The sequence below is a fragment of the Anomalospiza imberbis genome, chromosome 3 (genome assembly GCF_031753505.1).
Source record: "Anomalospiza imberbis isolate Cuckoo-Finch-1a 21T00152 chromosome 3, ASM3175350v1, whole genome shotgun sequence".
NCBI classification, from domain to species: Eukaryota; Metazoa; Chordata; class Aves; order Passeriformes; family Viduidae; genus Anomalospiza; species Anomalospiza imberbis.
The window spans coordinates 69,981,251-70,008,275 of NC_089683.1; the positions used below are offsets into that span (position 1 = coordinate 69,981,251).

At 41.2% G+C, this 27,025-nt stretch overlaps 1 protein-coding gene across 1 annotated transcript; it reads right to left on the reverse strand.

Moving 5' to 3' along the window:
- On the reverse strand, positions 1-25,300 carry GPR137B (G protein-coupled receptor 137B). Its single transcript, XM_068185021.1, has 7 exons — positions 24,797-25,300; positions 16,146-16,195; positions 11,121-11,343; positions 7,203-7,356; positions 5,126-5,250; positions 2,200-2,324; positions 1-600 (listed from the first exon to the last, which is right to left on the reverse strand). The coding sequence occupies exons 1-7, from the start codon at positions 25,163-25,165 to the stop codon at positions 489-491; spliced, it is 1,158 nt and encodes a 385-aa protein (XP_068041122.1). The 5' UTR covers positions 25,166-25,300; the 3' UTR covers positions 1-488.
- Positions 25,301-27,025: the final 1,725 nt, after the last annotated feature.

A 27,025-nucleotide genomic window follows, 5' to 3' on the forward strand; every position in this document is an offset into this window, starting at 1 on the left:
TAACTTGAAAAGACAGTATTTAATTGAGTTGATATTTTTTTCTTACAGGCTTTTATGTGCACATAAAAATTGCAACTGTCATGCATTTGAAAAATCTATTCATGTGTTTATAGTATATTGATCATATATTTCTAACAATACACAGTGTAAAAATAAAAATACTTAGAAAATAATTATGCCATTTCACTTCATGGAATTTGCTCTTTTAAAATGAGCATAAAAATGATTAAATTATACCTTCTAACAACTCTATTCAAAGCCAAAATACCATGGCTTAGAACAAGGTATTAATTGGAACAGTCTTCAAAGTTTAAATCATTAGCTTATACTTCTCCTTGAACTATGAAAAGCTCATGGCAAGGTTCTTCATTTATGTGTGCATAGGAAAATTTCTAAAAACCAAAAGGTGAAGAAAAGTTGCTAAGCTTTGTTTTTTGGAACGTTGGTTTTAATATTGGAATGTCCTAGAACGCTGTAGTTGATTGAAGTTAAATAGGGCTTGGCCGGTCTGTGTCCAGTGCTGGATCTTGTTGGAGGGATCCTATGTAAGCCATGAAGCTGTTGTTCTGATGGCTCCAGTCATAGTAGTCTGGAGAGAAACTTAGAAAGAAAATAGAAGAATTAGTGACTGGCAGATTGGTTCTTTAAGCACCTAGTTAGAGAACATAGGGAAAATGCAATCATGTAGAGGTAGTTCTCCTGACAAAGTGCAAAAATAAACCCCCAAGCCAAGGGGTACAGGCAGCTATTTATTTTTCTGATCTATCAATTATTTTGGCCCAAGTGTTCATTATCAATTTCCTGATTCTCTTGGTTCACTAAAGACCCTCTCCTTTCTGATTTGCTGTTCCAGAAGGTGTTGGAAAATCCCAGAAATGGTGCTGCTTGTCCCTGCCAAGTCCTGGCACTGCAAGTGCCTGTCAGAGATCTAAACCTCCCGTGTCTCTGTCCCAGAGCCTAGGACATGGTTTGCAGCTCTGCCATGCTGTCTTTTCTCCCATGAGCAGCATGACAAAGTGCATGTGGCTGGTTTGGCTTTCCCTGGGAGCTGTGCATGTGTTACCAGTGTGGCTGGTTCCCTGATGGCTCAGTATGGAAGACAGAGTGCCTCTGGCTCTAGGATGGGATACCAGGCTGGCTCAAAACCACCTCCAGCATCCTCCATGGGCTTAGTTACTATGTGAAAAACTAATTAGTGCAGGAATAGGATGACTGATAACTGTAGATAGTGAGTGTGCAACTTTACTGAGCCATGATCTGGGCTCACAGACAGTGACTACTCTATCTCACTTGAATGAGTGACAAGCACTAAATCTGGGTTATGTTAACTATGACTGGCAACTTAGCCAGCATTTTGAGTGGTTACATTAATCGATTCACATCATAATGTAGCTACAGCCACAGCAAAGGGATAACACGACTGAGACTCCTTTCAGAGCAGGATAGAGTCCTGTCAGTGCCTTTCCTTCTCTGATTTGGGTGCTACCATTTCTCATGTGAACTGCTCCTTCCTGGACCAGAATCCTTACCTAAACCTCACAGCTGTGCAGAGAAGACAGAATTTTTGTGCCAGTTCTGGGTTGTGTGGGATTTCAGCAGTTTAGTAGATTTTTCTAAGCTTTCAGCATGTGGGAAAGCAGATGCTCCCTTCATTTCAGGTCACCCTCAAGATATTTAGCCATGTTACAGGGCAACCTAAATTGAAAGGCTTCTTGCTACAACTATCACAAGCCGCTGCCTCTGCTCTTCAGTTTTCCCTGCTCTGCCTGAGCTAGGAGACAGCTGTTTTTCTAGGCAGTCTTGCTCTCACACTTGAATGAGTAAATGGAATTTCTGAAGCCACCCTTGGAAGAAATAAAGGATGAAACAAAATTCTGACCTGAGTTTTTCAACGAGCAGTACATTGGTACAATATTGGTATTTAAACCAATAGTGGTTTAAATTATTTAAACCAATAGTGGTTTAAATTATATAACAATTTTCATTCTTGTGTCTTTATAGTGTCTACAGGGCCCTTGGATCCCCAGTCACTCAGTGCTGCCTTTCTACCTCAGCTTCCCCTTTTGCTTCCCCTCACCCTGCTGGGATTTATGCAGCAATTGCAGCTAGACAATTCACATCCATCTTCTGTGGTGTGTCAGAGTTCCTCCTCCTCCAGTTTCTGTTTTGGGCAGCAAGCGGTTCACTCTTGTGTCTCACCTGCCCTGTGCCCCCTGTGGTGCAATATTCCAGGCTAGATCATCGTCACTGTCGTATCTGCGGGGATTGTCAAAGAAGTAAGACCTGGGACTGAAGCCGTGGCTTGGGACCATTCCTGCATTGGCCTGAGGAAAGGGAAACCTCAGTCAGTATTTGCAACATGTATCAAACAGCTGTTTATCAATTGCCTGGGGCCTGACTTCAGTAGAAGTTGCTGCCAACTTACCTCACGGTTTCCAAAATAAAACGTGCAATTTTGCATTTGCTGAAGACAGCAGAAATAATTTTGCATTTACTGTTCATCTCTACCAGCATAGTGATACTGATCTCAACAGCTCTGATTTGTCCTTATTTCCTAGCTAACACCTGACCTTCTGAAGCCACCAGTCTGCATTCAACCTTTCTGCTGAATTCCTGTCCACCCAGGGCACTTCATGCTTTTAGCCAGCTGACATGAAGTGAGCAGTAGGAAGCAGCCAAGGAGCTGAAGGAAACGTAGGAAACATCTAAAGAGATTTGATTTTTACCTCCCACACTGCTAACACTCCTTCCTGGTGCCTTACCTCCCTTACCACAGAAACTGATCATGTTGAAGCTTGGTATCCTGCTTAGTGAACCCACATCTGAAAAGTCCCTTAGGCCCTCACCAAGAAATTTCAGTATCTAATCTATAGTGCTGTGAGGGTCAAATCCTGAGGTCAGGTCCTTTGACAAAACAGGGAAAGGAGTGTATATATAACTCTTTCATTTACAAAGCATTTTCACTGTATTTCCCTGTGAATCAAAACAGAAAACATACAGGATGCAAGAAATAAGTTTGATTTCTCTGCACAATTCCAGAAACAGTGCAGAAAGACATCTAAGAACTTGCTGAGCCTCAACCACTGCTCCCATCCCCAGGGAAGAGGGGCTCACTGTGCCTGTGGATAAGCAGGATGACATCTTCTCTCTGGCCTTAAAAAGGAGAGCAGTTTGATCTCCCCCTTTATTTTATGTGTTAAATAACTTTGACAAAGATGAAATGAGGATTGAGTGCATCTCTGTCATGCCCCCATTTCCAACTTTTGTCTGGTTAAAGGTACGGCAAGGCAAAGGGCCACATGCTGATGTAACCCTGTGTCAGCACCAGAGCCAACAGCTCATTCCAGGCAATAATCACTTGTGGAAAGGAGTTTCATATTTGAGCAATGCTGAATGCAGGATGCCTGCCTCTACTCAAACTTTTTGATTCTGAAGTCCCAAATGAACCATGAAACCAAGGAACTATTTCTCAGGATTCATTATTAAAAATAAAGAATGTTTTTGATTTTTACCTAATCAGACTTGTTGTTAGGGTTTTTTTAAACTAAAGGAGGGTTAGCTTTAATTCTAACCCCATGCTTTCTGGCCAAGTAGCAGCCTACTGAATGCATTAGCCTAAAATCCTGCGGCCTTTGGTCTCCCTCTTGTGGCAATATCACACTGAAGTTCAGTTTTCTCTTGCTACAGTCCATTCATTTTTTGTTCAGTTCTACTTATTTCTGGTCTTCCTCTAAATAATTGTCCTATGTGAGAAAAAAAATTCTATGTGACCTAACCTATGTGACAGATAATGTTTACCCTAAAAAAGGTATTCATAAAAGAAGTGATATCACTGATTGCCTCTTCTGAATTGTGTCTTTATGGAGGTTTAAGGCTTTCTGCAAGTCACAATGCAAAAATATGTTATACGTGTTACTGCCATGCTCTTGTGGGAGAATACTGCCTGTTTGACCCCATTTGAGCTCTTGTTTGATTAGGATTCCAAGGCTTCATGAGATCAGCTTTTCAAAATCAGTGATAAGATCACTTCCATTATTTTCATTCTCTGTCAATCTTTCCCACTCTATCCAAACTTGGCCACCAGGTCTAGCCTTACTAAGCCCACTTTAAATGAAATAAGATCTCTCTGTGGTCACTTTTCAGAAGAGCAGGACCTCTGGCCGGTACTTAAAAACATTTCTTCTCTTTGCAGTTGTCCTGGTTAACTCCTAAGCAGGAGTGAGGCTGAGATAGTTCTGGTCATGGACACTGGGATCCGTGGGGTTTCTTAGTCCAATGTCAGGTATTATTTCCTTGTTCATCTTGGCTTTGTCATTGTCTCTGAAATGTGCATATGAGGATAAAACCCATCACTTTGTCTAGAAAGTTATTCTGTTATTTGCTTCTCTCTTGGTAATGAGAATGGTAAATACTTGTGTATTTACCATTCACATCCCTTTGAGTAATATTAGCATTGGTTTCATTTGGCCTACAGAAACAGAGACATTACCTCAGTAATCCTAGTGAGGGCTGGTATTTCCTGTGTGCCTGTCAACCAGTTAACCTGGAGACATTGCCTACAGCTATAAAAAAATGCTTGTCTATCTATTAACTACCTAGATATTAAGGACATTTACCAGGAATTCTCCTTTACAACTGACACCTTAATCTCTGGTCTTCTGAAATAGCCAACAAGTCAGCAAGTGCTTATTACAGCCACGGGTCTTTGACTTGGAAAAATTCAATCTATTATTTCACAGCCCTGTTAGCACACAACCATTTTCACTGCTATGTGATGAAAGATACCAAGTTTGGATAACAAACTCCTTTTCTACCAATTCTAATAAAGTGCTGTGTTATCTCAAAGGGAAGTTGTCCCTACCCTTAAGAAAGTTCCTGATTTTTAAGATAAACTGCCTTAGAAACACCTGGCCTTTCTTTCTGGATAAACCTGATGAGTTTCTTTCAAGAGGAGTTATCATAAAAAAGTGGAAAGTTTTGGTTGCTCTTATTCTGCCGAGGACACATTGAAAAAGAGAAGTCAGAATGTAAAGAAGTAAAAGATCGCTCAGCAGCTGAGTCCTTCAGACCTGCCTGGACATTGCAACTACATGTTGTAGCAAATACACCAACAAATCCCACTTACTAGATCTTTTGTAGGGTTTCGGACACGGAAGAAATACACAACCAAGGAAGTAGGCAGGAGCTCCCAGATGAAAAGGATCACTCCAAACACTATGTAACCTGCATCTCCCAGCTGGCATTTCAGATCTGCCTGTTGAAAAGTAAAAGAGTAAAGCGTTTAAAAATAAAGATGGCAGCTTATTTGAAGGTGCAGGAGGCAATGCCAGAAATTCCATTCTGTAGAGCCAGATCAACCTGGCTAATGATTAAAGGCATACTAAAAAAAAAATCAATATGTTATCTTGGGTACATGATTTCCCTTTCCTCCTCCTGCTATCTTTCCTTCAGAAATATCAGTTTAATGCAGGGGTCTTCCCAGCTTAAAAGCCTGGCAAGCAATCACTTGATGAAGTGATCAAATTCAGGTAATGAGAAACTAGATTTCCAGTCCCTTTCCTGCTGGGAATAATTGCAAAGGAACAGTCAACGGTCAAGGCCATTGCTTTTAAAAATGAAAAGACCTTGGGTCTGTTCAAATTGGTGCACATTCTAAGGTTGAATAACCTTGCTGGCACTGCAGCACTAGCTGTGGTCTTCTCTCTAGATCTCCACCATTGCCCATAGCTACAGAGGGTAAATTCTGTCCTTTCATGTGTTTTGTACAGAAGAGAAAAGGCTGTTTCTGACTGGTGACCTGAGGCAATACTACAGTACATTTATTGGGCTGTAATTTTAAATGTGTCTTTTGAATCTGGTACCAAATTGAGTTCCCACTCCTTAGTTCCAGGCCCTTTACATGTAGTTCGAGTAACTTACCCCAAAATCCATGCAACCCTAATGTCACAAGCCAGAATAGATGCTCAAAAAATGTAGTAGTAACTCAAGGGCTAAAAAGCATTCCAGTGAGTTGCTAGTGAACAACCTCTGCCTCCAGAGGGCAAACAGGACCAAGTAAGTCTGGCCATACCAGCCCCTATTACTCCAGACTGTAGGAGTCAGAGCACAAGTTGTCCCCTGCAAGGGGTCAGCAGGAGCAGCAGCATCTCCTCAGGGCTTAACAAGAGGGAAATCGTTTGATTCAGGAGAAAGTCAGAGCCCAATACCCTTCTGCCTAAACCTGTGTGCTCTAATTCCACTGGCAACACCTGCAGTCCTCTCCTCTGCGCTGCAGCAGGGTAAATTAAAGGTTCCTTGACAGACCCTACTCAACTAACTCATAACAAGGTCCTCAGGGCAATCCTATACTACCATTTACCTACTTCTTAATTAGAGTTTTACCTACTGCTCGACAGAAATTTGTTAATGGCTGCAGGTTTGCTTGGCCACCTGGGCAATACAAGGTCCTTGCATGGCTGGGAACGCTGCTTTGGGTCTGCAGGTGCTTGCTGATTGCAGGGGAGGCATGGGATTTTGAGGCCAAACAAAAGATACTTATGATCCAGACCCAGACCAGAGCTGGAAAAATACTGGGACCTAAATACATTCTTCAAAGCAAAGAAAGGAGCTAGATGCTGAAATTTATTAGAATTCAACAAAGAACCCCCTGCTACTTCCTTTAGGGGTTTTATTACTGTTACCTTTCAGTGTAAATTGTCAATTGCAATTAAAGGCTGGGCAGAGTGGTAGCCTTATCCTCAAACAACAGACATTATCATGCTAATTCCAGAATTAAAGTAATTAACCACACAGCCCTGGATGGCAGGAGGAGATGTTATGATGTCTTAGAACTGAGAATTTCAGTGGAATCAAGTACTATTTTTCTGCTCTCTTAAGTACAATATATTCTTCATAATGGACAAAATACCTGCCTGTTTGAAGAAAAGGTATTCTTTCTTTTGACAATAAAATCAAGGTAAATAAAAGATTGATTTTTAAAAATTATTTGTCTTGTGGTTACCATTTTCTTTCAGCACAGAATTGGAGTTTTTATCCTTATGCCAATATTATCAGAAATTTGTATTCCTGGAGCAAAACAATCTTAGTGCATTGAATAAAAGAAAAAATAGGGTTTGAATATAATTATTCCTCTTGTAATAGCATTTAGGAAGTCACTCATTAGCTAGAGAATGAGGTTTTCTCATTAGACAATATTTTCATACTTGCCTGATCTGACACGTTGTACCAATCATAATCAAAAGAGTTGACTTTCTTGGTTTGGGAAAACGATAAGATGAACAAGTTGTAACAGGCTCGTGAGGTATAAAGTAGTATAACAGTCACTCCTATGCTTGTGACCTGACAGACAGATGAGCCCTGGAAGAGATTTAAGCACAGGTTGTTATTCATAAGGGAAGTTGAGAACAGCTTTGCTTTGCATGGACTTCGAGAGTTGTCATGCTACTCTGTCTCATGCGGTTGACTTTTTGTCTTTCCTTCTTTGGCCAATGTCGGCCTAGTTTATGTATATTCCTGTATTTTATCAGCACAGTGGTTTCCAGCCAATGGTAGCAGTTCCAGCCTTTACCAAGATGGGCTGTGACTAATTTTTACATTTTATTGAACAAGTGCTATTTTCATAGCAGTGAAAACATGGAAGACCCACACTTGGTATGAGGTGGAGCAACAGAATTCAGCCTTCAGCTCTGCATTAGCTGCAGAGCATCCTGTATCAGATGCTGGCTAGCATGATGCAACCTTGCATCTTTTTACAACTGCTTGCTTTGCACCAATTTCACAAGTACAGAGCAGGTCATAATAGTCAGCACTTAAAAACAGCACAGACAGGAACAGAACATCCTGCCTTAGCTAATGTCAACACAGAGGAGACAAAGTGGAAGCACAGCCTATGGGCAGAGTGACCATGGCAGGGCAGTCTGAGTGGCAGCTTGGGCACAAGGGGAGAAATGAGACTGTAAGTATGAAATTGGAACAGTTCCTAAGCCCTAGAGAGAAAACTGGACAAAGCAGGGGAAAGAGCCTGATCCAGTGAGAGGAGTAAGTGCCTGACCACTATGTCAAGTGGGCAGGGTCACTGTCAGGGGCTGAGACACCAGCACCGGAGTTGTAGCAGGAAGGAAGCGTGGAAGAAAGGAATCCAGGAGCCATGGCCGCAGGGATCTGTATGAGTCTGATCAGAGAGGCAGGCAGATGAACAAGAATGGGACTGGCTTTGAAAGGAACTCAAAGTAAATTCTTTGTAGTTGGCTCTGGAATAGCACTTTGCACAGCCAAAGGAGGAAAGATGGGTTAAAGTGCTGTGTGAATTTAGAGGTAAGTTGCCTTGCAGTCATTTGCTTCTCTAGGCCTGCCCTCTCCCTCTCCTGGCAGAGATCCACAACACTGCTTTCTCTGGGTCCCTTGTCTGAAGATCACCTCATTTCAGTACTGCAACATAGAAATGGCCTATACGTCAAAATCCTTCAGCTTGTCAAATCATTGACTAAGTTAACTGTTTAAGGTAGCAGCATGCTGAAGATAAGCCAGACAGAGAAATATGAATCTCCCCTTATACATTTGCATATTCTTATATATATTCCTATAAATAATGAGAATGTGTTTTAAAAGACTTAATACATTACAACTTAGTCAGCTGGAGAAAAGAGTTTAAAAGTGTCTCCTATTACTCTATAGGATGTTATTTAAAGAAATATTGTTAGATTTATATCTTTAGACACATTCAGTAGTCAAGGAGCTGGGTGGCATCACATAAGCATGCAGTGTTTATTATAAAATCAGTGAAAATGTTTTGTATCTATAAATAATGAAACAGGGCTTTCAGAAGTCCTTGCATTTGCAGAAGACAGTTAAATCGAATTATCAGTTTAACCAATAACATAGTGCTGTTGCCACAACAAATCCTTTAAAAATTGAAAACCTTATAATAGAATTCCTCTCTTACATTTACTTAATCAGATGAAATAAGTACATTTCCTGTTTAATCAAATCCAGCCACGCTACACAACAGCTAAAAGTTCAGGGCTGACTAAAAGATTTAAAAACACAGTTCAGTTTTGTTTCTTTCAAGCCTGTCATTTGGTGCTGACCAAAGGGCACTGGCAATGGATTATTTTTATTAGTAAGAAAAGTTTATCTTGTGCTGCAAATCACAGGGGCATAAATCTCTGTAACAAAGCAGTGTTAATCTAAAGGAAGCTTTGGTTCTGTTTTAGTTTGGTTTTGTTCCGTTTTCTCCTGCAGCAAACCAAACTTTCTTTACTCCAAACTATTTCACAAAACCCAAAGAATCTCTAACATTACTGCAGACAGGAAAGGACAGAGCACTCAGCTGATGAAAGTTTGAATGTGGAAATGGGAGTTAAAGAGCAATTTGCTCCTCCTTTCTGCTGACCTGAAACGGGAGTTCCTCTGAGGACTTCCAGTAGGGTTTGACTGCACATACTTTAGGGATACAGATGACTGAAACTAGCAGTGAATTAAACATCCTGGTTTTATCTGCTATTGTTATGCCAAAAAACTATCTAGAGAAGAAAAATTCATTCTCTGCAGTGATAGGACAGAAACAGTGTTGGAGATAATGCATGCTCTGCGGTGCATGTAGGTATGCATCAGTACTGGCAGCCTTTTATTTGCATCTGCCATTTGCTGGCATATATCTTTCAGCCACTTGTGAGAACACATTCATCTCCATGACCTGGCATGGGGAACCATTGTGGTGCTCTGTGCCAGGGCTGTGCCAGCACCAAGGAGATGCACAGCCCTGCCCTTAGGTGCTGACTTGGGCCAGTTCTGTGGTGGGACACCATACCATTTTGGGGCTCCCCTTCTTTTCTTCAGGGGCCTGTGACTGAAAAACTATTCCTCTGGATTTACTTTCACTGCTGCCTTCTCCCTTCACCGACCCACTAAGTGTATTTGAAGCATTTGAAGTGTATGGAAGCAAAACCAGGACACTTTTATCTGCTTTTTTCTATTTGGTGGGATGGACGTTTGTTACATCTCTGCACATTTAACTATTAACTGTTAAAGAATGACAGCTATGTAGGGAAATCTATTCAGGGAAATACCAACCCCGTTCTGCTCTTTGCTTCTGCTATCTGCAATCTGTAAATGCCACTGAGCTGGGGTATGGTATGTGCCAGTCAGCAGCTTCTCTCTTCTCTCTCCCCCTCAGTTTCCATGGCAGCACCACTGACTTGTTAGTATCGAAGGAGAACAGAGAAGTGCCTAGCAAACATTTCCTCTTCAAAGCATTTCCTGCTTGCTGGTATTGCCACAGCTTTCACCACTGCCTGCTATGGATCTGGCTTCAGTTCCTGAGTAGTTGCAGTGTCTTGGCTCACTCCTGTCATGGCTGCAGGTTACGGCCTGGTGAATGGTGGTGTTTCCAGGCTGTTACAAGCTGGAATTCAGAGGCATTGACTGCACTGGGTATTTTCAGAGCCTGGCTGTTCATTCACTGAACCAATGTTATTTTGCTGGGAAGGCAGGCAAGCTTGTTTCCTGCAGGCTTTTTAAAATACTCCTTGAGGTCCTCTTAACTTATGCTCAATGGGGAGGGCAGACTGAGGAGCTGGGTCAATAAAGCTGCAGGGCCAATAGCCAACAGTGTGGGTGAGCAGTACTGGAGCTCTGGTAGTCTCCTGAAGTCCAGGAATTCAGGGCATGGTGGCTTGGTGACTTCCCCTGATACTTCTTTAGCCCTTCTGCTGTGTCTGCTCTGCCAACCACAGTGCTTTGAACCTTTGACCCTCAGCCACAAACCTGGAAGCAGAGTGTGTGAGCAGAGGGAATAAGATGCAGACTTTTCAATCTCCTGCACTGGTTTAAAAGGTCCTGTGGCAGGGAAAAGCAGCTTCTCTCTTGGCCTGTCTCTCTCACATAGATGAAAGGAACCAAAAAGTTATGCAAAATCTGCCTCAAAAACATATATTTGGGATCACTGGTTTTAACCAAAAACTTTCTTGCTACCATTTAATATTTAATTCATGTGCTGAACACGATGGCCAGTCAAGTGCAGACTGTGAAATTTAAGGCCTCTAGCTCAAGCTTTGTGGCTTTTCCTTGCACTGCTCTTGTATCTCAGAAGGTACTTGAAAAGAACTGAAAATGTACCTTACCTTGGACTCCAAGTAAATGTTGGCTAAAGACATCTTGGAGATCTTATACAGGCAGATGGAGAGTGAAACAGCGCACAGCACAAACAATGTGTCATTAATTGCCACCCGGACAGAGACAATGATTTTTCTCTCTGAATTCTGTGTCCTCACCAATACTGCACATGTTAAATTCACCAAGAGGAAGAGGAGACTTATGAAAAGAGAAGCCAGGTAGAGGGGCAACCTGGGAGAGTGAGAAGAAAACAGTTTTAGCAACATTGTTCAGCAAGTGTCAATCATGAGATGGAAGTTGCACTCTGGGAAATGAAATCTGCCTGTGTTGGGCTGCCACAGCTGACAGAGTAACCAGCTGCCTGAGCCAAAATTAAAGTGCTCCAGATTGCTGAGATTAACCTAGCCCATTTCAAACCTGTTTTTACAGTTACACAACAAGCTGTAAGTAAAGAAACTAATATCAAGCAGCAAAACATGGAAGACTGCAGCAGAAATTGAACAGCACAGTTCTCAAAACTACTTAAAAATACGTGTACCTTCTTAGATCGTGCACTTCATACACTGCACAAACCTACTCACTCCCAGAAAAAACCTCTGCCTGGAATGGACTGGTTTTGACCCTGGTTTTACTATACCACCACTGCCACATAAAGCATCACTGACTGTTAATGTTTGTCATCAGATATCAAATTAGGGAAGTGTCTAACAGCAGGAAAAATCTCTAGGTTACTGGTTCCCTATCTTCCATCTCCGTCTCTTTTCCTAAACAATTTGGTCATGGTCAACCTCTTGAAAAAAAATCAAAAAATTTAACTATGCATATTGATTCTGGGTTGGCATCTTGCTGTCTAGGCCAGGAAAAAGGTGTGTTTACACAACCAAAGAAGCAGACCTGGAACCAAAATGTGACAGAAGTTGGACGGTTTTTATCCATCTGGTTCTTTTCCAACCTACCCAGCACTGATACCTATAATATAAGCATAGCATGTAATCAAGGTATTACATGGTATGTAATTTTTTTATTTATTACTGCTTGCAATTCCTTCTTATGCCTACACAAACCTGTGGGACTTTCCATTAAAAAAAAAAAAAGTGCATGTTTCCATTTGAAGTATTTGCTTAGTTCATTATCATTGCTGACCAAGGAAATTACTGATAAGATTCATAATCTGCAGTCACTGAACAAGAGATTTTGGCCACAGCTTTTCATGCCAGTTGGGAACTTTGAATTTGGCTGACAAGAAACATACAGACTGTCCCTGAGGAATCTGGTTCCAATTGTTTAACAATACTTTACCCAATGGGGATCTTTTCCTTTCACACATTCATATTCTTTTGGGTTAGCATCAATGCAGCTACAAAGCTGAAGCATAGCTGGCTTCATTTCAGAGGGCCAGAAAGCAGGAGATACACCTTTGAGATATTTTAACTGTGTTACAGGGAGAACTAAAAAAAGCCTAAAAGCTTGTGAATCAATGCCTTTCTTTCCAGCTATATCTGGCAGTGAGCAAGGATGCTGTTTTTTCCTTGCCAGGCACGGAAATTCCCTTTCAGCAGGAAGACTGTGCTCATTTTTAACTTCCCAGGGCAGGGCTCTGTTTTTAGGATAAGCAGCTGGAGGTAGTTCCTTTAAACCTCATAGTCTAATGCTGGAAGCACTGCACTCCTGAAGCTCCTCTCTCACACAGTTTCCTCTGTAATGGTACATTTACAGCTTTTATTAGTATCTCAAAAGTCTTTAAATAGTGGTCACATGTCTTCCTTCCCTTCCCCTCCCAAAGTCCAATCTCTAGTCCCCTTGTGGGGGCTTATGAGGAAGGGTACACTCTTACACCTGCCTTGCTTGTGGGACTGTAAGTACATGCCCTGCTCTTGCTCACCTTAGCCAGAAGAACCTTCTGCTGCAGCACAGCCTGCATGCTGGCATGCAGCATCAAGCTGGCTTGCAACCAGCGAGGCTGAGAGGCTTCCAGGCCAGGCTCCTCCTCTGCAGACTTTAGCAAAAAAATCCCGGCGCTTTCACACTCTCGTGCCTACACAATCCCATATGTGCCAGGGTGAGCTGTCATGGTCAGTCAGTTGTGCAGCTCTTCACATGATGATCTTCCAGCCCCCTTATTAACATGATGTGGCTGACGCAAATGGTTGCCTGATTTGCAATGCAATAGAAGCATTGTTGCCGAATTTGCAGAAAAACCCTGATAGAGATGCAGGCTGTCTCTCTAAGGGACGGGTTTTAGGGTCTCAGCAGATTAAAGGCAGAAAGTATCTTTACAATTCAAGTACAAGAGCACCTACAAGGCACGAGGAAGTATATGGAGTTTTATAGAAAACAGAAAAGCAGGGCAGGAGAAGTGTTTCCAGATTGCACCAGTGAAAGCACAAGTGAAAGTTCAAAGGCCTATTGTGCCTAATCCCCACTTTGGGACTAGTCTTTAAAGGAGCCTTGTGTAATCTGGTTTGGCTGGGGAAGACACATGCCAGGCTGTTCTTTTCTTTCTGTGTCAGGCTGAATGCACCCCTAAGTTTTTCTTTGAGCTGAAAATAAAACCTCAGACAAATGAAGTGAGATTTGCCTTGTTTAACAAGAAAATCTGTTTGAAATGACTGTATTTTGTATGCAGTGTCTGAGGCTTGTGTGTAACAAGACATGCACAGACAGCACAGTAAGCCTCATCCAAACCTGGTGACAGTATGAAATCCCCAAGTCCAGGGAAATTGGGCTGACACAGGCTTCACCTTGAGCTCTTTTACTAATATTGTAAAGGCTGTTCTGAATAAAGTCTGCTTAAGTTTCTGGATTTCTGGATCCCAAATAGGATTTATAGGATTTAAATTTTTTTTTTTTTTTTTTTTTTTTTTTTTTTTTTTTTTTTTTTTTTTTTTTTTTTTTTTGGTATCTGAAATTATTCCAATTTCTGAGACCTCTGTCAGTACACAGACAGAAGTCCTGCCTCTCAGTTGCCCCATTTATGTTGCCATTATAAGGTCTTACACTTATTAAAGAAAATGGGAGGGAAAAAATGTAGGGAGAAAAATCAAAAAGTAGACATTCAGTAATGAAGAAAAATCAGATTCACTAAGTGCAGATTCCAGACCTGTCTGTAGGCTTTGCATCTTTCCATCACTTATCTCTCCCTCAGGATCTGAGCAACCTGATCAAATGAAAGATGTCCCAGCCCACAGGACATGGGTTGGATTAGATGATCTTTAAAGGACCTTTCCAACACAAGCCACTATGTAAGTCTGTGTTCTTTCACTATCTTGTTACAATTAATTCATCTGTGGTTGTGCACATATTACATCACTTCAATTGCCCTGTGTAAGATAGGAAACGAGGTCAGCTTTATTAATACAGCTCTTTGAGACAGACTAACCACACTCATGCTGAGATCTAGATGTTAAAACAAAATACAACTGAAATCCCTTACCAACAGAGCTGAACAAGAAAGAAAAAGCTAGGCCAGATCCAAGAGTGATTTGTATGAGAAATCCAGTGGGGAAGAGTCAGGGTGGACATGGCGCTGTTGTGAGGAGGGTAGTCTGTGCATGAGTAATTCTAGCCACAGTACATTTGTATTTAGGAACACATATTCTCCAAGAGCTACATGCAGGTTGCTAATACAGTCACTTCACAGGCATTGACTAAATATCACGAGCTCTCTGTGCTTCAAGAAAGACATTTTCAAGCAGTGTTCGGGAATAAAGCCTTGCCACAAGTATCAGTAACAGATGAGGTTCAAAGCTTCTAGCTCTCACCTCTAAAGCCACACAGGAACCTATCCCCAGACAGTCCTTCTCCACCCTGAGCTGACTCTGTCCAGAGGGATCCTCTTTGTCTCTCTTGCCCATGTGCCCCATATCAGGGACAGCCACATCTGCTCTGGGGGACCTGCCTGGGGTGTGCTCTGCTTGTCTGCCAGTCTACACTTCTGGATTTTCCTGCCACAGGAGCCAGAGTGCAAAATGGGGTTCAAAGCTGCAGTTCAGCCCGGAGTCCATATTCCTGAGTCAGCCATCACACTCTGCATTTTCCATGCCCTCCTCAGCCCACTTCAAGCCTGCTCTCACTGTACTGCCCTTATACCAAATATGGTTCCCAAAGCACTTGGTAAAGATGATTGCCCCACAAGCTGTATGAAAAACCAGTAGGATAACAAATTTCTAGAGCAAGGATAGTGATAATATTTGCCCCATTGATTTGCCCCTAACAGTCAGCAAGTAACAAGTCAGATTACAGTTTAAATTATTCTGTTTTCCTATCCTGAATTCATATTGTAAATTCTTTCTTTAGAATGGAGACAACCTCTCTCTCTCTCCACCTTCTAAACAGCATTGCCCAACTGAGGCTTTTAAGCATTGGCACAACAAACATTAATTTATTGAGCTATTCCTGAGCTTCCTGGACATTACTACTCTTTGGGGTTCTTTCAAATACATCCTGACAGCTTCTCCTCCACAACAAGATGCCAAATTAATCTCTCCACCTGAATGCAAATCTACCATAACCTCAACTCTATGGAGTCAGGGGAGGTTATCTATAAGCTCCCAAACACATCACGAAATTGAATCCATTCTCCCTAGCTCTTTCCCTTCACAACTTGTCCATCATCTTCTCAAAACTTTTAAGGCTTCTATTACCACTGACCTCACAGGTTAAAACATAACCACTTCCACTCATTCCTTTCAAAAAAACCAAAACATCACTCTGCTTCTTCAGCACTGGATCTGAATTGACCTAGTAATACAAATGTTAAGAACCAATAAACAAATCCCCAGGGTAGGTGTTTTCCACTCGCATTTGAAATATTTGCTTTTGAAATATGTGACTGTCTAAAAATGATCCCTGTGTTGGGAAAGGACACAGTCTCCTAAAGGTCATAGGAAGAAGGTGGCTTCTGAGCCATCATCATAGAACATTGGTATACAAATATGAATAGCTGAAATATGAGCATCACAAATTAGAAAATATGTTTCTCAAACAGCACGGCTGCTCTTCCCTTCCACACTGAATGTTTGTATAGTTCTTACCTGTATTTCAGTAGCTCCGGGGAATATTTTGACTTAGCTTTGAAAATCACCTGCAAAACAAAAAAAAGATTGCATCAAACATAGCATACATGTCAGCAAAGGAAGACACTGTGAGTCACAGCAATTCTGTCTCACAGGACACAAGATATGTCATGACAGGTTTCATTACATAACGGATTTGCATGGATTGCTTACCCATGGCAGGCAAGCTCTAAGCAAAGTATTAGAGCTACCCAGCAGGTCATCAGATGCACCTGTATACAAACTATCTACACTATTATGTTCACTTACTCTGGTTTAGGAATATGGTCCTTTACACCAGTATTAACAAAAGGATCAATGCCAGCATAACCCTGGAGGGAAATTATTGTAGGCTCTTACATGACCTGACAGTACATGTCTTTCACACAGACCAGCTTACGCCAGGCCAAATGTTCCCATGAAGAACCCATCATAGTACCCTGGCCTGAAATTAGATACATACTTTCACATTCATGTTGCATTGCCAAAAAGATGCCATTGAGAGACAAACTCAATATTTTACTCTGAGGTATTATTTGGCTTTTGTTGACTGTCTCTTCACTGTACAACAATATGTGCTTTTACAGAGAGATAGCTCAGGCCCAGCAGTTAGCTTGCTGTACCAGAAAAGATAAAATACTGACAAGTTTTCTGTAATGTAGCTAGGTGTCATCAGTCATAGTTTTTTAACCACCATCGGAAATTATACAAAAATATATTCCCATATTTTGTATCTTATTTATTTTAAAAAATCACTTGAAAGTATCAGTGCTTTTTTATAAGTGAACATGTTTTCCAAACAAACTTAGTTTACAAATGTTCATTTAAACCAACAACAAAGCACGCTGGTTACAAGTATTATAAAAAACCTCATGATATATGACTTATTCTGGGTTGTTTCCCAATCATTTTCTCCCCAAGTTATGCTATCTTATCCATTTACCTTGGTTTTGCATGCCCTTTAGTAATGTTTGCATAATATTTGCTATGATTATTATGCTTTCCCAAGGAAATGGGACTTAAATGATCACAATGTGACTGTAGACATGTGTCTGCCTGTCAATCTCTTTATCTGGCCTTTACTAATCTTAAAATACTTCAGAAAACTGATGGGAAAATGCTTGAAGTATCAAAGACATGGTTCTTTATCACCTTCCTAAAAATTAATGACTTAAAGGAAAAAACAAACCCTAAAAATGCATCTAATATATGTCCTCTGTGAGGAGAAGCCTACATAATGATTCTACACCTCACCCAATAGGAGAGAGCCTGCATAGCAAAATATTGTAAGAAATTCTTCAGTTATGGGAACAACTTAGAGTCAATCAAAAGACATAGATCTGGAGAAAATCAGGCTCAACTTGTTCCAGATCTCCTGGAACAACTTGTCATTTAACTCCTATTCACCATAAACAGCTGCCTTGACATGGAAATTATTTTTGTGATGCATCAGCTTGCTTAGCAGTAGCTGAAGCAGCAGAGAACACGGAGTTTTTCAGCAAACTGAGAATAAAATTGAAAACTTGGGGGAAAAATCTGTAAAAATATTCTGCAACCATTGATACTGTTTAAAAATAGATAACATCTCCGATAGTATCCCTTATTGAAGAGTTTTGTGATTCATTCTCCAAATTCCTGGATCATGAAATCTCACAGGAGTTCAGGAAGAAGATTTAGGTTGTTTTATTTACTTGCTTTTTGAAAGGAAAGGTACAAGAGGCTTGCAAATGTTCTGCACTTTTGCTGTGCATAGACAGTAGCTGTCACCTTCAGAGAAGGGATGAGGTTCAAAATACTTCCCAGATACTTTTTGTACAAGATTTATTGCCTACCCTGCTTATTCTGGAAGGGAGGGAGGGAGGAAGCAGATTCCTGACCTCAATGAAACTAAACAAGTAATCCTTATCTCTAAGGTCATTCCACACTCCTCACCTACTATGAGTGGCAGTACACACATTGTACCATTAATTCTGACACATTTCAGGAGCTGCACTGAAGAGTTCAGAGCCTCTGCAAAGAACTTCACAAGACAAGCAATTTCCAGTGGGTAACAAGTTGTTCTGGTTTCACAAAACCTAGCAAATATCAAGTTCCTAAATACCATCTCCAGTGGTTCCCCAAAATTATCTAATCATCCCTCTTAAATCACAAAGTATTATCACATAAACCAACCCAAGACCACTGCCCAGCAAAATCTCCATGGATAGCTTAGGTAAAACTAAATGCGATGCTCCTGCTGCAGATCCAACAGGATCTCCAGATTCAAGATCACCAAAACAGCTGTTGCTGTGGTTCTGCATTTGGTGAACCTGTCCCAGGTGATACACGCTCTGAAATTTTCAGAGCAAAATGACCATTAAGAAAAAAAATAAATACTGTACCAAAAAAAAAAAAAAAAGAGATAAAAAGATGCTATATAGAATATAAGCTACACTTTAAGGAGTGGAAAATTCTTACCAATTCACTGCTAGGCAGGAGCACAGGCAGCCAGATTCTGCCATTTTTGCTGAAATACTGGTGGGGCTTTAGTTCATGAGTAGCCCTGCTGGAAGCAATGGGATTATCATGGAATAAAGGGTTGTTCAGTGGGAGTAAGGATGACAGGAGCTGATCTCAATATACCTTACATGCGTGGGTGCAGCTTTTTGCTTTTAGCATTTAGCTCAAGAGTCTGGTTGCTCAATGGCCCCTCCTCGCAGCAGTGTTGAGAAAGCTTCCAGTCAATATCTGAGTCATCTAAGTAAGTCTTCCAGCAAACCAGAGCAAACCAGACTATTCCTAAGAATAGACTAAACAGCAAACAGAGAGCAGGCTCTTTTAGAAAGATCTTTCAGAGAGGCCCAAGATGAACATGGAAAATGCAGTGAAAGACCTTGCTAATTTACTTATGTCTAAAGGGTTACTTTTTAGTCTTAAAAGTATTTCCCCTTCTGCTTGTTCTTTGAAGGAGAAATATCCTGTTTTGACTCTGTTTCTGCCAAAGGGTTGGAAACCTCAAATGAGATTCTCACACCCCCTCCTCCACTCCCCTGAGGTATATGTCTGGCATATAAAACTACAGCAGTTCAAAAGGACTCCAAAAATCTCTTCATACAGCCAGAGAAAATTCCCATTGCAGGAACTGATGTAAACAGCTGACCCTAGAGACATTTTACCAGGCCCCAGGAGTGGGGATGGCATGGGACCCATCAGCAGCTTGGCTGCAAACAGCTCTGGAGAGCTGCTGGGCAGCAGAGCAGACCAACAGGGCCAGGCTGTTGTAGCTGATGGGGGTTCCAGCTAATCAGGAACCACTTCAGCTCTATAAGTATCAGTGAAACAGCTGTCAAAGCCAAGACAGATATTCCCAAAGCAAAACAAAAAATCTCCCTGGAGCAATTTTTGTGTCCATGCTCTGATTTAGCTGAACTGATGACTGGCACAAACCCCTGTTGTACCTCCTGTGCGAGATGATCAATTCACTTTTACAGGAGCTACAGCTCAGCTTACCAAGAAGACTCACATTTGTGGTAAATGCTTGCATATGTCTCAAGCTGGCCCACTGCACAGGAATGAAGTTCAGCTTTATTTACTACTTCTCACTTCAAAAACCCTATGAGAACCATAGCATGCACTTTTCCTTCCCAGTTCCTTTCATCACAGTCCCTCTCTTCCTGTCACACTCCTTGCAAACTTCCCTTTGAAACCTGAAAATAACGCCACAATCTCATCAGCAGCACATGCACCTTTCTTCAGCTGTGTATCTTTCAGTCCCAGGCCCACCTTCCCCTTTCTCTCCTTCTTCCATGTTCATTCTTTTATTTGGATCAGATTTCCCAAAACAGGCAAGTTTTCCCTCTACTCTCTAAATTCTACACAGCTTGTAAGGCCTACAGACATGAGCAATGTGACTCACTACCATACTCAGTTTTCCACAAATTGGTAAAAATAGTCCTAAAAGGACAGGGATGATTGTGGGGGCTTACAGCCACAGTAAACTTTCAAGAGTAGCTTTCCTATCAAATTATTTTCTAAGTCAAATGACCTCATCCTTCATGTCAGATGCTGACAGCCAGCCAATCAGCAATTGCAATTTGTCTTCTGTAGATACAATAGTAAGGGCAATATTTTACAGCAAACATATTTGCTGATGCTTTACCATATGTAATTAGACTCCTGTGTAGTTCTATATATATCTAAAGCTTGGTTAAAATTAATAATAAGCTTTGTAATATATGATTTATTAATTTATGATTAAATTTTTTTCCAAAATAAAAAGCCCTCTCTGTTCTCTCATTGGTGAGAACTTTTGAAATGCTATCCTCAGTAATTAGAGTATGAGAAATTTTCTTAATTCTCCTCCCAGAGCTACCATTTACTCTGGTTCCACTGAAATACATGAAAACTTTCTGAAAGCCTTGTGCTGTTTTTACCCCACCCTGCCAGGCATGGCCAGCTCCCCTCAAAACTGTCTTACTTTGTACAACTTCTCTTCATTTGAAAGTCCCTGATCTAATCAGCACTGCCTGGGAGGCAGGGCAAGTTTCTCAATCCAGATGCCAAAGAAAAGGGAAGATGGTTATGGAGGAGGAAGGAGAGGTAAAATCTGCCTACCAGCCTTCTCCACCCATATTGTCTCACAGCTCTTTAGCTCAGCACTACTTTCCCTCGATCTTGGAGAAGTTCCCAACCTAATGACAAAACCTAGAGCCCACCCAACTGTTTTCTTTGCCTGGTCACAAGGGAGGTCTGGGATTTTCAGGGAAATTTATAGCTCATGGTCTTTGGCCCTGACCTTGTTCTTTGAGCCTGTAACCCTCCATCCCAGCCTCTCTCCTGCTTCATTTGTGTTCTGTTCCCCAGAGAAATGCAAAGTCTGAGCAAACAGGACAAAGTGAAGCAAGTCTTTCTCTGCCCACCCCTCAAATGCACGGGAAAAGGCAACTTTTTTTCCCCCAGAGCCTCTTTACTCTTTTACCCACAGCACTAACTTTAAAGCCTGAGGACTCATCTCAGTGTCCCCTTGTCAGGGAAAATTTGAGAAAGCAGGACATAAATAAAAGAGTACCCAAATCCTGAAATCCTCACTTTCTTCATTAGCCTGGGATGCCTCACTTGGGATCCTCCACTTCTTTCCCTTTAAAGTGGAAAATATGTTATTTATCAGAAAATAAAACATTGGAAGCTGCATGTGTGAGGCAAATATCTCTATAGGATTTTTGGTCTCTGGAGGTGGAAATGCACTTTGGCTCCCTTATCTGGTGGATCAGGATCAGGGAACTGCTCTGTCTTGGTACAGTGCTGTTACTTACTGGTGTTGTGCTACTGTTTTACAAAAGTGACACTGGATCTCATCCTCATTTGAGATTTATTTTAATGATTTCCAAGTAGGCAGAGGGCAACCCCTCCTGAGCGGGTAGATCACATTTTTTTCTTTAGAAGGGAATTAATACAGACATAGAATTAATAAATTCTAATACATTTACATATTCAATTAAAAATTATATTCATTTTCTCCAGTATGGGATCTCTGAGAGTAACTAACATTCTATAAGCCTTATCTGCAGCACCCTTTCTACTTGCTATAAGTAGGGCATTACAACTGTATCAAAGGACCCTGAAATTGTCTCTTAAGCCAAAGATCCTGTTTTGAGTCAAAACTATTTTGATTCTAACTTCTCTTTTGTTCATAGTTCCCCTGCTTTAGCAACCTGCCCCAACACATTAGAGGTTCTTCTGCTGCAGCTGCTGATGCTCAAGTCTGGGGACAAAACTCTGCTGTGCTGATGTCATCAGGGCTTATTTGTCTTGCTACACATAAAACACAGCTGAAATTCCCTATGGCTTTGGGATACTTATTAAAAAAGATAATAGTTGTGGCTAACTTTCTGTCAAGTTCAAAGGTGCTTGTTATTCAAAAAACGCCCTTGGGCATTTGCCAAATGAGTTTTTTGTTTGGCCAGGAGGATTTGCAATATTTTTTTTACCACTTTTTTTCCTCTCACATCTACATTTAAAAGTTTTCCTAGCAGTGCCACATTTTGGAATGGTGGGTGCTGTACAGCAGATAACAAAAACCTACGAATTCCAGAGACCCACGGGATCTATTCCAGTGCTCTGCACCCATACAGATCACTTCTTTCCCTCTAGCTAAGCACCAGTGAAATAGCAGGGGTTTCATGCAATGAGACACAGCTGCAGACCCTTCTTGACTGTCTTCTAGAGAATAAAAGGATAAAAGTTGTTTCTAAACAGGTCCGTGAAGTTTTAAGCCATAACTGAAAACAAAATTTTCTCTCTCCACCCCTTTCACACTAGTTCTTGCTTGCCTACTGTGGAAAGCTAGATGTACATTACATACAAGATGCTGAATTTCAAGCCAAACCACCTTTTAATGGTTAGAAGTAAAGAATTAATAACAGTGAATTAAAAATATATGCACTTATTCTGTCATACATTCGTAGAATGGCTGTGCTTGTATTTTTTAAACCTTTGTTTCAGCTGGGGAGATATTTGAGATTAAATTTCACTGACTGCAACTAGCTCTAGAGCAAACAACAATACTATTCTTAAGTTTGTCTACAGTGGCCCAAGGTATTTAAAGATTATGACGCACATCACAAACTCTGAAAGTCCCTTGCAAATATTGTTTCAAAAGCCTCAGAGCAGCTCTTCAAGACAAGTAACTATTCCACTCTTTTTCAGAGGGGGTCAGAGGAAGATCAGGAGAACTCAGGATGACAAAGCAGGAATTCTGTCTCAAAGGCAGAACCAACAGCCTTAGCATTTTTTCTGTTTCCAACCACTGACTTGTACTTCCTGCACCCTACCAGACAATAATGCTAAAAATAAGTGAAAAGGACATATGTGTGCATTCTGTGTGTTGTCTTTTCAGATCTTCCTTAGACAAAAGGAACGTTACCTGCAGCACTAAGCCTCCTAAGTGCTGACACTACTGCACAGACTGTTGTGCCCCCCCGTGCTTGCTCCAGCCCAGGCTTCTCTTGGCCAAGAGCCAGGATGCTGCATTCTGCCTCCAGACTTCCACAGCAGCTCCACATGCGTGTATGAGGGAAGAGTCTGACCCCAGGCTGTGACTTAGTTCCAGCACTGTGATGGGGTGGACTGTGTGCTGATGGACATTTGACCCTGGGAAGCTGCACAGTTATCAAATGACTCTCACAATAGCTATGGGATAAAGCATAGGTCACCACATGCCCGAGCTGGATTTAAGTAGTATGCAGATGAAAGGTTCCTGTAATCCCTTAATATATCTCAAGTACCAGGGAGTGGAGCAGGGTGACTTAGCAGGCGTTTTCAGACACTGAATCCATGAAAGCAAACATAAGCACAAAACTGGGTATGTGGTTCTGAGTATTTAATACCCTCTACAACTCAAGTGATCTTACAGCTGTCATGCTTACCATTGCTGCTTTTCTAGCTCTAGGATAGCAGCCCTTGCATGCAGTTTGATGTCTCCAGTCAGGCTGTTCAGAATTGATAAGGCTTGTCATCACTACAGAGCACTGTTAAACACCATGGGGACTACAGAAGCACCAGCCCCAGGCACTGAGCTGCCTCCAAGTAGGGCACATAGCAACACCCAAAGCATCCTGAGCACTGTCTGGTGTGCTCCAGGGCTAGCTGATGCTCTCCTGACCAACTGCTTGCTCTTGCACTGGGAAAGTGGACTTTGAATAGGGCCACATGAGTGCAGGCTTGGTATCCTGCTCCAGGCACTACAGTAGGATTGAGGAGGTAAAGAATTCAGTCTCTGCCCTCCTGCAAGTTTCCTGTGAGATCTTAAGCAAGTCTAGCAGCCTTTCTTTGTCTCAGCATGCCAGTATCCCATCCTTCAGCCAAGTGCAAGATACCCATGCTCACCATAAATATTTCCAGGCAATTCTAGCTGCAGCAACCTGGAGCCCTGTGCAGCTTAACTCATCTGGCTACTTAGATGTCCATGGCACAGATACACTCTAAAGACCTCTTCCTGAAATGGAGATACTATTTCCTTTACTCCAATATACAGCTAATTTACCTTTACACCAGAGTGTCCTTGAAATAGAGGGTGTATCTGTGCACAACACTTAGCACTTATTGAACAGAGTCAAAGCTGTTAGTAATACAGGAATTTGGGCCCACAGTAGGACTCCATCAACAGTATCAATTGTTATACACATAATAGAAACCAAACTGAGAAATGTCAGCCAACTTATGAAAAAACTGGGAACGGGGGTTTGTTGCTAGCAAAATCAGACCTTACAGTTCTGACTGCACACAGAGATCAAGTCTGGTGAGCCAGGAGGTTTTTAAAGTCTAATAACAATAATAGGGCATAATAATAAAATGAGATTTTGGGTGTCCAAATTCCAAGCTCTCGTATACATTTTTTTCTCCAATCTTTGAGTTCTTTTTATAGACAGTAGACATGTTAATTTATATTCTCTCAGTGATCACTTCAGGCTCCAGTTTCATTTTAACACTGATCACTTGCATATAGACCAGAAGTTAAAGCACCCAAATAAACAACTGAAATTTGCTTTTTGCATTGCCGAGGTACAGTTGTAAATTACATTTTTCTCATGATGCTCACATAATAAGGCTTTACCATTCAGTTAGATTTAATCAACTAAATATCTGTTGCTTACCTGTGTGAAGTAAAGATTCATCAGGGTCAGGGTAAAAAACTGGAGGCAGACTGGGAAGCAATAGAGAAGCCAGAAGATGAAGGGGCTGAGAGAATTTGCTGTGACAAAGTCTTTGAAGTAAAATGAAAAGAGCACTGTCCTTAGAGAGGCCCAAAACAGGCACAGAAACAGAAAGACAGTTTGGTAACTGAACCTCTTGTGCCTGTAGTGAAGGACCAGCCAGAGCTGGACGTAGATGAACACAAAAAGCAGTGAATAAAAAACAGTATATACAATGGTCAGGCCCAGCTTCACATACGGAGGGACAGCTGGCGTCAGGGTCGGCGGAAGGGTGTCATTTTTCAGTGGGTCCCACTCAGGGGCCTCCATTTGATATCGGGAATCGTCAGAATTATTTAAGTTTGGCTGCCGCTGTTGCCTCCTCCTCCTTCTCCTTTCATCTTCCTACAGCATAGGAATCAAGAAAATGAAAGAAAACAAGCTGCACTTCCTCTTTGGCAGCTCACTGTGGGCTGGTAGCACATGATCACAATTCAGAATGATTCATTAGGACTGCCTTTGTCAGCAATTGGCAGGGAACAGCTCAGAAAGCTGCTCTTTGCTGATGTCTCTGCACAAATCTTTACCATCCTTAAGAAACAAAGAAATCCACCAGCCCCTTAATGGTTTACTGCTAATTCTTTTCCTAAGGAGAATTATCTGGATTTTAACTTAGTCTAGTAATGTTCTATTTTCTACAAGAAGCAAGTACCTGACACTTTCCCGGTGGCAGACACATAATATCTTTGTAGGATTTTTTTTTTCTTGTTTCCTGTTTAACAAGTACTTCATTTAGCGGCATTTTGTTAGAAATCATTTTAAACACCGTCAAGTACACCTGAAATTCAAACTGCTGTATTAAGCTGCAACAGCTCAGCTTGGCATTGCAGAAACCTTTTTGTTTATAAAGAATTACACAATTGGCACAGCAAATCTAATACATTCAGTTTCTTCTTTTTCTTTTAAATTGCTTCATTAGAATAGGAGAAAAGGTACATCAGGACTTCCAAACCTAGCAAAATAAAACCTCCTAAAGATCTAAATTCACCAGAGCATATATGCAGCTACAGGTTCTTTTCTTCTTGGTTGCTTTTGTGCCATCACTCTGGAAACAGCTGACCGGTCACACCTTCTCACAAGTGTGTAGATATGCCCTTGGGATGAAATCTATAAATTAATAGGTGCTATGGCAGGCTGAGGGGTTTGACTCATGGGGGTGAGAAGTGAGAACTGAAACTGAGTGGTTTAGACATTTGTAATGTGGTCAAAATGCTTCATATATCTCTAGGTCATGTATAGCACCATGTACCATACAACAAGATTTTAAAAGCTACTTTGGTTATGGCTAGAGCACTGCCATGCTTTTCTCTATCATTTATAGTAAGCTGATTGTAAGAAGTGCTTATTACCTGGACCAATACCCAGGGAAGACCCCACATGTCTCGTGAGGAGTGGAAAAAGTTTCCTGTAGTGGAAGGGTCCATGTAATGAACTAACACAGTGTACATGGTATGCAGAAACTGACACTATCAACCAAAATAACTATACCTGTTGTTAATGCCTTGCACTAAGAAGAGTTCAAAACTAGTATTTTGTTTAAAAAGACAATTATCATAATTTTGCTTATTGGTATAAATACACTATATAAAAATTTGGGTATCTATTTAAAAATATCTCAAAGTGAACCCCATTCTGCCCCAGAAATACCCTTAAAGTTCTGAACCCTTAAAGCTCTGTTCCAAAACCCAAGGTTACGTATCGAAACGTAAGCAGTTTGATTTTCAAAGTGCTGAGTAAACTCAGGTCCCATTGACTGCAAAAGGATTTGTGAGTTCTCAGTGCTTCTGTAAATCTGGTCATTGATTAAAGTTTCTAGATATGATTTTAAGACTCTTACCAGGAGCAAGCAGCCTTGGAAATCCCAGATAAACAGCTTACAGAAGCAGGGTGATACACAGCACTGGGTGATGGTTGACTTGACTATGTACAGAATGTACAGAACACTGAGTGAATATGGGAGAGATGAGACAGGATAAGAAATGCCTAAGCACTAAAAATCATGTACATGTACAGTGATATGTTAGAGCTTGCAGAAAAAGAATTATATGGCTTCAGCGCAGATAAACTTGGACTTAGTTTTGAACTAGCATATGCTCCTAGATCCTGCATAATTCCTGGAACAAAAAAGAC

Bases quoted from the DNA above. Each gene is read 5' to 3' on its own strand.
- GPR137B (XM_068185021.1), bottom strand. From the start codon at position 25,165: ATGGAGGCCCCTGAGTGGGACCCACTGAAAAATGACACCCTTCCGCCG. The intron at 7,357-11,120 runs GTAAGGTACATT...AATCTCTTCCAG, and splicing joins ACATTTACTTGGAGTCCAAG to GGCTCATCTGTCTGTCAGGT. The intron at 5,251-7,202 runs GTATGAAAATAT...TTCAACAGGCAG, and splicing joins CAACGTGTCAGATCAGGCAA to ATCTGAAATGCCAGCTGGGA.